Genomic DNA, 11,365 nt, shown 5'->3' on the forward strand with positions numbered 1-11,365 from the left:
TCATATATAGCATCATATTACAGACAATTTTCCATGAACATAAATATAAAAATCATAAAACCAGTTTTGTTACCCCGGGCATTCGTAGCTTCCAAAACTGTTTTTCATAGAATTTTTAATTCTAATATCCGCGGAAAGCTGTCTATAATAAGATGCGATAAATAACTAGATTCAAGTTTAAATTTTTTACTACTTTAACCAGGTTTTAAAATACAATCTTGAATCTACATTCTACATGTACATATGTAAGTAAAACTACGAGACATTAGTGCTCAAAATTATGGTCACATGATCAACATACTGACAAGCCTTTTGATAATTGATTGATTGCAATCAATATTGTCTACTATGTTGAAGTTGGCCATTGTTTGAACCTTTAATTATTTTTTCATCATATAAAATACTCTAATACTGTTAGTTTAGTAGATTGTTGGTATTTTGTTAAATAAATTTTATCATCCATGATGTTGTTCATGTTAATTTCGTCTCTTAGTCTAATTTTTTTATCCTGAAAGAATTTATACTAAATTTATTTACATTGTACATCTGTAATGGCACGGACGTGAGATCTGTGGAAACGTTCGGTTGGACAAGGTTAATTGCAGAAGAGCAGGTTATAGAGCTGCTACGCTACAGAATATAAACACGGGTTGTTTGATTAACTCATATATTTATTTATCAAAATTAATCCTTTCGGTTTGTATTTAACCCTTACAGATCGGGCCCCAATTCCCACCTTAATAGATCGGGGGGGGGGGGGGGGGGGGGGGGGCTCAAAGAGCCCACCCCTCTATCTCGGCTCCTGGTACAGATAAAGACGTAAAATTTTTTTCTGGTGGTTCATGTGTGTTTTTAGAGAAAATTACTTTTTCTAGTCATAGCAGTCAGACCGCTCCTTAGCCGCTTTTTAGCGGCCAGCCGCTAAATTTTAAAACAGCTGTAGAGCGGCCAATTTTGCAGCTAGGATGACCAAATTTTAGGACGAACTTTTATTTTTCATAACAAAAAAATTACTTTTTCTGATCATCGCCGAAAAACGGCAAATACCGGAAACCGCCATTTCGGCGGTTCCGGCGGTTGGCGGCGCAAATTAATATTTTTATCTGTTTATTATTGCTCAAGGATTTACCAAAAAAAAATATAGGTCTCTAGCTGTGATAGAAGCCACGATATTCATGATTTATATCTGTAGTAAAAGCCGGACAAAAATCGGTCATAAAGTCGGTCAGGAAGCGGTCAAACGGTCATAACACCACTTTTCTCAGAAGGTCATTGATATCTAAGTATTCACCAAAAAAATTTTAGGTTTCTACCTTATACACAAAAGTCATAATGTAAAAATTAAGATTTATTTAGAATTTTTTCTAATTTTTTTTTGCTACCCAACCGACTTTGACCGGACACCACGACCGACACAGACCAGATATCCTAATAAAATCAACTCTTGCCGACGTATAATTACTAAACTTAAAAAGTCATGAAGTTACAGCTCTTCATCTTACCTACAAAAAAAATGAGATTGAAAAAACTAGAGGGGGGGGCTCTTTGAGCCCCCCCCCCCCGATCTGTAAGGGTTAAAAGAAGGGAATCCCATCTACATAAAAAATCAATTCATATGTCTATACAAAATAGCCTACAACAAAACTAATACTTTGCAAAGTAGCGCAACTAGCCTAAATCCTGTCTGGCCACTTCATATCCATAATCAGTGTTACCTCTACGGCACGTCACGCTAGTTTAGAACTATCAGTTAAAAAGTTTGGACACTGCTATCTATAATACAAAGTAGAACGATGTCTGTCTGTTTGTGTGTTTGTCTGTTTGTAACGAAGGATCTCGCTAACCGCTGAACCGATCGGATTCTCCTTAACAGGGTAGCTTCTCATAGGTCCCAGGAAGGTTTATAACTATTTTGGGGGAGGGTACCACCACCCTCCCAAGAGAAATGACAAAAAAATCAAAAAAAATTTAATTTAGGGGAGACTTCAACGTCAAATAAGGTGGTATCGTACATAAAAAATTAACTTTAACAAACAACAACATTTAAAGTGCCACTAGAGGCCTCTAGGGGCGTAGCCGCTAGTTTTTAATAATTCAATCATAATTTGACAAATTACTTTTATTAAACCAAAGAGGACATGTTTCAATAACTTAAGGAACCAGAAAACTGTACAGGCCTTATGTCCCTTTTATCCCTGGTTCAATATCTAATGGCTTCTCCCCTCGCCTTCCTATTTGCTGGATTATCTAAATTTTGCTTTCATTTTAAATACATTATACATTTATACGTACTTATCTCACTGAAATCATTTGACATTGGGCTAAATTAAATATATTGATTATCGACACTTATACTTTCAGATTTAAAGATTATTCAGAAATAAGGATTTGAAAAATTATAGAATAGTGACAAAGATAAAGAATCAAATACATGATTAATTGTAATAATGCATTTACCAGAAACAAAGGTGTCCTTTTGATTGGCAAATTGGTATTTTTTTTCTCCTATTCATTCGAATCCGGTGGATAAGAACCGGTTCTCATAAGGATCTAAGAATCTTCGGCACATCAGGGCTAAAATAACTGGTTTTAATATTATAATTGTACATTCTATATCCGCGGAAAGTTGTTTATGATACGATGCGAGAAATAACTATTAACACTCTTCACCTCTTAATAACCCTTAAATTCAAGGGGGGTTGACTTTTTAACTTGACACCCCCTTGGCTGTTGTCGGGGGACGTATCGTAGAGGGAGGGGGGGGAGATCCTTATCTGGAGGGGTTGTACACCTTGGGGACGAATCCAATCCACTAATATTAGCAACAGGGTGAATACACCCCCCCCCCTTCTACACGCCTCTGGTCCAGAGTGTTATTTTTTGTAACATAAATTAATCGGATTGGGAGCCATACAATGCTATACAAGAGTTTATGAAATGAAAAAGCATTTCCCTGTTTTATTTAGTAATGATAAGGTTTTAAAAAAATCATAAAAAATATTTAAGCATATTCAGAAATGATAGGTGGGTGAATTTGATACAAAAATGAACGAACGCATTCATAAGAAGCGAAGCTTATATTCAATTTACTAAGATAAAAACGCTTTGACAAAGTTATCAAATAATTACCCATCGATTATTAGAATCAAAATTGGTTTTCTATCTTTTATTGCAGATGAGTAAATGCCCTTTCTGCTATAACCTTACAGCCGCATTGACAAAGTGAAGGACTAAAAAAGTGAGTTATAAAGTAGCAAAAATATTTGTTTGTCCGGTAAATTAGAGGAAAATATAACTGATGAAAAATTTGAAATAGTTCCCCCCCTCCCCTTCTTTAAAAACAGGATTATTTGTGGGGTTATAATACCTCCATGAAATAAATCTTACCTAAGGAGTATAAAATTGGTTTGGGTGGGGGGACAGCCATCCCAATCCTTTATGATAACGTGTGGAGACGGATTTCTATAATTATGAACAAAGCTAAACATGTCATATAGATAAGAAGAATTAATAAAAAGCTAGAAAAACACAAATTAAGCTCATTGCTTAGCATACTTTGTTAGTGTCAACACCAAGTCAGCGCTCACTACCTAATCCAACAAAATGAAGACTGTCATGTGTGCTGTTTTAGTTTCCCTCCTTCTGCTGGGTAGTGCCCAAGCACTTAGGTTGAATGTGAAGGCTGATGCATCCTCAGGTTCTAGTCTCTGTCAAACTTTTTTTCTAACTCTTTTATAATGGAAATAGGCAATGTTATTTCTTGTATTCATTCGAAACCTAATAATATCCAGTGGATTATAACAGGTTCTCATCCAAACGAAAATAATATGTATAGCATTGTATTTTATCATGTTTTCTACAAATATAAAAATTATGTTCTAATTTCCTTACCAGTGCACAGTGGGACATAGACAGGATTAATAGTTTTGCATATCGATGCAAGCAAGAAACTTTATTCTTAATTAGCTACAGACATAATATAATTTCCAGTAATAGTTTTCTTGCCCCCCCCCCTCACAGTTATACCTTTAGTTATGGCTCATTATTTACGAAAAAAAAACATTTTTCGGCATGAGGTCTCTGATAAAAAACTTCCAGTCCCCTTCATTTGGTCATAAAACTAAGGGCTGGGTGATTTTTAACCTTTTCAATCCATTTAAATGCTTTTTTTTCATTGTGAAAGCACCACAGTGAGAAAATGCGCGAAAAATCGGACTTTAAATGGATTGAAAAGGTTAAAAATCACCCAGCCCTTAGTTTTATGACCAAATGAAGGGGACTGGAAGTTTTTATCAAATTCTATGACCTCATGCAGAAAAATGTTTTTTTTTCGTAAATAATGAGCCTTAAACAAAGACAAGCTATACTATACAGCTTTTTCTTCAATTTACAGAAGGTGAATAAGCAAAGAATCAAAAAAATTCTATTGTCTAACAAATTGATCAATGAGTTCTTTAATCACAAACCAAATTTTGCTCTATGGAACCCTTTAATATGCCTGTAAATCAGGGCTTGACGGTCACAAGTAAGCCTCAGGGAAATGAACCCATTACAAATATTAAAAACCTTTATGCTTTTTTTTATATTAAAGTTTATGGTAGTACAGATCATTGTGCTTTAAATTTAATATATTTTATCAAGAATTCCATATTCCACATCTACTGTGCCTACCTTTCATTTTAGTACATTAATCACAATCAAAATAATGCCTGAATGTGATGAGTTTTGCAAATGATTTGAATAACCCTTTAACTCAGTACTCAGAGATTTATCATCATTGAAAATTTAAGGCTTCTTTATAATTCTAATTTTAAATTAAAAAACATTGGATCCATTCAAACATCCATTAAATTCAAATTTAGGAGTTAAATTTATTTTTAAAGACTATTTCTCATCAGGGAGTAAGGGAGGTGACAATGGATCGAATATTCAATTATTAGGGGTATCAAACCTTGAGTACCTGCCCATTTGCCGCTGAGTTTGTTATAATCCTAGCAGACAAAAATCGATAAAGATAAGTAACACAATTTCAAGCAGACAAAAAATTTAAATTAAAATAAAATTATTTCAGCTGGTTCTAACAAATATTTTTTCTTCAAGAAAATGTCATTTCATGTATAGAAACTCTAATGTGATATTTGTGAAATAAACAATCTATGAACACTTTTATTCAAATTCCAGCTTTATTAAATTTTGGTGTCATTTAATGATATAGAAGAAGGGATGCAGAAGTTCTAAGGTCGATTTTTATTATGATTGATTACAGAATGTTTACTACATTGTGATGTACTGGTAACCTAATTTTCAAGTAAATGCTTTTTATCTTAGAACAAATTTTTTTCTTTATTAAATTACCATGAACACTACTATTTTCTTCAAATTTTCAGAATAAATCTGGTTTTCATTGCCTTTCAGCAAAAACTCTTAAATTGAATTAATTGCCCATTATCCCCTCCCTTACTCCCTGATTTCTCATTATTACCTTAAACAAAGATGAACTGAAATTTCATTGCCGAATGTGAACACAGTTTGATGGGTGTTCCCTTATCCTATCTCAATATTTACTACGAGCTAAAATAGCTTCAAACTTAAAAAAAAATTTAAATTTGAAAAATTAAATTTTTAATGTAGAATGTATAAATCGTTTATACATTCAAATTTTGATTTTTTTTTTGGAAGTTTGATGTTTTTTAGTTAGTAGTAAATATTGAGGTAGGATGAGGAAACACTCAGGAAACTGTGTACACATTCGGCAATTAAATTTCAGTTCATCTCAACAAAACAATAATTTCTCAACTGGGTCAAATAAACTAACTGGTCTTCACAGTTATGGAATCTCAATGACAAAGATTTTTTTATCCAATCTTGACAAGTGAGGTATTTTTGGAAAGAGGAATATATATAGAAAACGCCTATGAAAATTAGAAAATCCGCAGAAATCATATTTGCAAGTTATTTGCAAAAATCTGCAATGCTAATTTGCAAAATTAATTTCATGCCTTAAATGACTTATTTAGAAAAAATCTTTTTATGAAATGTGTTTATTTATAAGTTTAGAACATTCTTAGGGCAAAATAAATTTCTTTAGTGTTAGTTTTTTCACCTTATATATGAAAAAAGCATTTTCTCACATTTTATGATAAAAAAAGGTATAGGAACAAAAAATATGATTTTTCTTGATGTAAACACAATAATTGGCATAAAATCTATCATCCTAAATGTAAAAATCAGATATAGAATCCTTTTTTAGAGCTAATATAGTGCAAAAAGTAACCAAGACATTTTTGCAAAGTATGAAAATCTGAAGAAAATAGTTCTTTTTGCTTTTGATATACATATCAGATAAATGTATATAAAATTAGTGATTAAAAACTATAAAACATGTTATAAGTTTTTTCAACACTGTCATTGATTAAATTGCACTTTTAGGTTTAAGAATTACCGAAGTAGTGCATAAAAACTCTTTTTATGATGTAATTAAACAAAATAAATGCCAAAAAAACCAACTACAAAATGGTCTACTGCATTATAAAAAACGCCTAATTGTTGATTTGAATTTATTTTGTTTAATAACTTAATAAAAAGAGTTTTTATGTGCTACTTTGGTAATAAGTAAACCTAAAAGTGCATTTTAATCAATGATAGGGTTGAAAAAGTTATAACTTGTTTTATAGTTTTTGATCACTAATTTTATATACATTTATCTGAAATGTATATCAAAATCAAAAAGAACTATTTTCTTCAGATTTTCATACTTTGCAAAAATGTCTTGGTTACTTTTTGCACTATTTTTGCTCTAAAAAGGATTTTATATCTGATTTTTACATTTAGGATGATAGATTTTATGCCAATTATTGTGTTTACAACAAGAAAAAACATTTTTTTTGTTCCTATACCTTTTTTTATCATAAAATGTGAGAAACTGCTTTTTTCATATATAAGGTGAAAAAACTAACACTAAAGAAATTTTTTTTGCCTTAAGTATGTTCTAAACTTAGATAAACACATTTCATAAAAAGATTTCTTTTTAAATAAGTCATTTAAGGCATGAAATTAATTTTGCAAATTACCAATGCAGATTTTTGCAAATAACTTGCAAATATGATTTCTGCGGATTTTCTAATTTTCATAGGCGTTTTCTATATATATTCCTCTTTCCAAAAATACCTCACTTGTCAAGATTGGATAAAAAAATCTTTGTCGTCGAGATTCCATAACTGTGTCTTGAAACAAATAATTATAAAAAAAGTTTGACAGAGACCCTATTATAGAAAAAACAACTGAACTAACCACCCCTACTGGATCAGTCACAACTACTGGATCATCGGTCACAACTACTGGATCAGCAGTCACAACTACCGGATCAGCGGTCACAACTACTGGATCAGCAGTCACAACTACCGGATCAGCAGTCACAACTACTGGATCAGCAGTCACAACTACCGGATCAGCAGTCACAACTACCGGATCAGCAGTCACAACTACTGGATCATCAAATGCCCCTACTGGATCATCATCAGCTCCTACTGGATCATCAGTAGCTCCTACTGGATCATCATCAGCTCCTACTGGATCATCATCAGCTCCTACTGGATCATCATCAGCTCCTACTGGATCATCAGTAGCTCCTACTGGATCATCATCAGCTCCTACTGGATCATCAGCTCCCCCCACTGGATCAACAGCAGCCCCTACCCAACCACCAACTACTCCTAATGGTGCAACATCAATGGCAGCATCATTGGTTACTTTGTCAGTTGCTTTCTTCTTACTGTAAGCAGTTTGAATAAATTGAAGTCTGTTTATTGTAACTTTTTGTTTTACAATAAAGTTTAATCTAAAAGATTTTCTTAATATATTAGTAATTTTTCAATTAAGCTAGGCTGAATCTAACTAAAGACAAAAAATATTTATAGTGTGGTTTTAAATCAGATGAATTTAATTAATTAATGACACAAATTTCCAGATCACTCCATTTTTTAGCTACTCTATAATTAACAATTTCATGAAATGTATAGTTTGATATCTAATTTTGTACTTAAATAAAAAAATTTCCAATATACATATAAATTTATAGAGTATAGAGAAAGAATTGTTAAATATTGCTTTACAATAGAGCAGGGTAAAGATAAGAATTGTTAATAAATAGGCTGGACACAAAGTTGTTGCTTTCACTTTTCTGCGCACTCTGTGATATACCCAGCGAGTTGAAAATGAATTCCAACAGCATTCTGTGTGTTTTATTGATTTCTGTTTTTCTAATCGGAGCCGCACAATCCTATAGTGTTGGCTTGGACAGTGTTTTTGATGCTAATGAAAACTATGCCAAAGATCCTGTTGATGGTCAATATCTAATTGAAGAGGAGGATATAGGAGAGACAGAATCCCCAACCGATGCTCCTCCTACAGATCCTACTCCTGATGCCCCAACAACCCCATCATCAGCGACCACAGCTGTGTCATCTCTGCTCACTGTTGCTGCAGCTTTCTTCCTACTTTAACCATAAAAATGTAAAAAATATTTATACTCTTAATTTTATATAATTATTTACAAGATATGTAAATATACCTAAAGTGCTTTTTAGATGTTTATTTTTAGTTTCTAGTGAAAAATTGTAGATATCTCTCCAATTGTTGGAGAACCACAAACAAACTTTTTTTTTGCAAAAAAAAAACGTTTTTGTGATTCTTATTTTAGGGTTAGAAATAAATTTTTTCTTTAAATGTTGAAAACGAGGTGGATCCAATGATCTAGAGGGATTTGACAATGGCCGATAAATTGGTGTACATCCTCAATTATGATACACGAAATACCCCTTTTGTAGATTAAAATTAGTGGTTGAAACATTTGAACACTCAACTTAATGATGTAACTAATCAAAATTCATCATAGTCCCTCTCTAAAGTGGATGGGTTTTGTGTCAGGGAGGTAGGGGACATTGTGCTGTTTATTACACTAGTCCTGAAAGTTTTATAACAACGTTTTCTCATCAGTTGGCTTAAGAACACAGTAATAGTGTCTGACTGATTATGACGTAACAAAAAAATTAGCCAATGAGAGGCCACCATAAATTTTACCATTGGTCAATAACGGCCTCTCATTGGCTAATTTTTTTTGTTACGTCATTATCAGTCAGACACTATTACTGTGTTCTGGGCTTAACAAATTGCAGGCATTTTCTTGATTTTTGATTGGTTGATTCATTAAGTTGAATGTCCAAACATTTCAACCAAAAATTGTAATCTACAGAAGGGTAATTTTGTGTATCATCATTTGGAATTTTCATCGATTTATCAGCCATTGCCTTATCCCTTTAGAGCCCTGGTTTTATGGGGTCTAGTCAACAATTGGAGGGATACTTTGAAAACCATTTTATTGTTTTTTTATAAGGGCTAAGCTTTTCTATAATTAAGGTCTGTCAACAAATCTGGAATTCTTGAATTTTTAAAGGACATTACTTTAGTTGTAAATGTTCCATTTATGTGCTTTGCATTTTTTGACATTGTCATCCTTGTTATCTGATTACGGAGATGGGTTTTTAAAAGATGCCGCGTTTTTTCTCGACATTTTTTACGCTATGAATAACAAGCGCGGCATTCGCGAAATCTAAACAGAGTATACAACTATCTATTTAATTATTTCGCTTTTGTTGGTACAGCCTTTTTAAAAGAAAAACAAATTATCTTAAATCCATTTTTGGTGCATATTAATTAAAATATCTTTTTAGAGCTATATTAGACATTATACAAATGGCTAAAATAATAATTTTAAAATTTTGAATTCTTAAGTTGTATACTCTGTTTAGATTTCGCGAATGCCGCGCTTGTTATTCATAGCGTTAAAAATGTCGAGAAAAAACGCGGCATCTTTTAAAAACCCATCTCGGATGAAAAACATTTGTGTATGATTTCGTTTCTCCGGCTCATATATTTTGTACGGCCGTCCGTTACTAAAGATAGTTAGTGCCGTATTTCTCGGCCGGCTCCGTAGATTTATTCTGTTCAATCATTTCTATCTTTGTTGAATTTTTTTGAAAAGCTTAGCAACTCTCTGGTCAAGAAGATTGTACGTCCATTTTAAGCTTGCAGTTTTTTTGACTTACAAAAAACTGTCCCGACTTTGTATTAATTTTGAGGAACAAGACTCCAGTGACGTCATATTTTTTCTTTTCCGAAAAAGGGAAGGGGGGAAGAAAATCTCTTCAAAAGAGATGGGGAAAACCCCCTTTTCTCCCATCTCTTTTTTCTTCAAGATTAAGTTTAGGGGCCACAACTCCCCGCTCAAAATCCTATAACCTTCCCTCAAATTATTATTTTCAATTGGTCAGGTTCTTTCGGAATACACACACATCCTACTTCTATTAATAAATTACCTCATACGGGCGGGGATGCTGGCCATGACACTCAAACGCCAGGTCCCACAACCCAGGTTAACCAAAGGGGAGCCAAATGTCTCCTTTTCTGTCCAACACCCGGGGTATTAGGTTAAGTAACACCCATCAAACAAACAACTCTTTGATTACATGACCTTTATCTGAGAAGAACTGCATGATAATGGATTGCGCCTGTTTTGGGCCAAGGCATTACCCCTACTATAACTATCAATGTCGTGCACCTGATATGGCAGCAGTAGGAACTATTTTTAACATCTTTAATTATGACGCGGTGTTAAGCTGAGATTCTTTTTATAAATAAAAATAATCTAGAGTCACAGCCTCTAATTCAGCCAATAAACCGTGGTGGAACAACCCGGTCATACTATGGGTTATAAAGTGTACAGATTTTAGTGAGAAAGGACAGTTACTTTTTTATTACATTCACTTACTGAGACCGCTCCAAAAAGACGCATTACTTCGTATAAAGCTTTGCTAGGTTATATTATATCGTGTAAAAATTTCTCGGCTCGTGTAATGTGAAGTATATGACAAAACAAGCGATGCTTTTCTAAAATTAGGGTCTGTACGTTCATCAATACGTAACGTTTAGCTCTATTGGTTAACTTTGGCATTTTAGAATTGGCCTAACTTTGAATGGTATTCCTATAACAGTTGGGTATAATTTAGAAAGCGTAGCAACTCTACAATTATTACTTTAAAATCTTTTCTCGTATTCATTCGAATCCGGTGGATAGGAACCGGTTCTCATAAATACGAAAAAACTATGTCTAGCATCGTATTATATCCAGTTTTCTACGAATATAGAAATGTACAATCATAAGATTAAAACCAGTTTTTTTAGCCCGTGCCTCCGGCACCTCGGGGCTAAAAAAAAACGAGTTTTAATCTTATAATTGTACATTCTATATCCGCGGAAAACCGTTTATAATACGATACGAGAAATAACTATTCTCGTATTCATTCGAATC

At 33.1% G+C, this 11,365-nt stretch overlaps 1 protein-coding gene across 1 annotated transcript; it reads left to right on the plus strand.

Moving 5' to 3' along the window:
- Window positions 1–3,498: 3,498 nt before the first annotated feature.
- On the plus strand, window positions 3,499–8,584 carry LOC145326205 (uncharacterized). The gene is made up of 2 exons (XM_080169368.1): window positions 3,499–3,697; window positions 7,272–8,584. Exons 1-2 carry the CDS (start codon window positions 3,604–3,606, stop codon window positions 7,775–7,777), a joined length of 600 nt encoding a protein of 199 aa, XP_080025494.1. The 5' UTR covers window positions 3,499–3,603; the 3' UTR covers window positions 7,778–8,584.
- Window positions 8,585–11,365: the final 2,781 nt, after the last annotated feature.

The sequence above is a fragment of the Acartia tonsa genome, chromosome 8 (assembly GCF_053477335.1).
Source record: "Acartia tonsa isolate MP-2025a chromosome 8, ASM5347733v1, whole genome shotgun sequence".
In the NCBI taxonomy this organism is placed as follows: Eukaryota; Metazoa; Arthropoda; class Copepoda; order Calanoida; family Acartiidae; genus Acartia; species Acartia tonsa.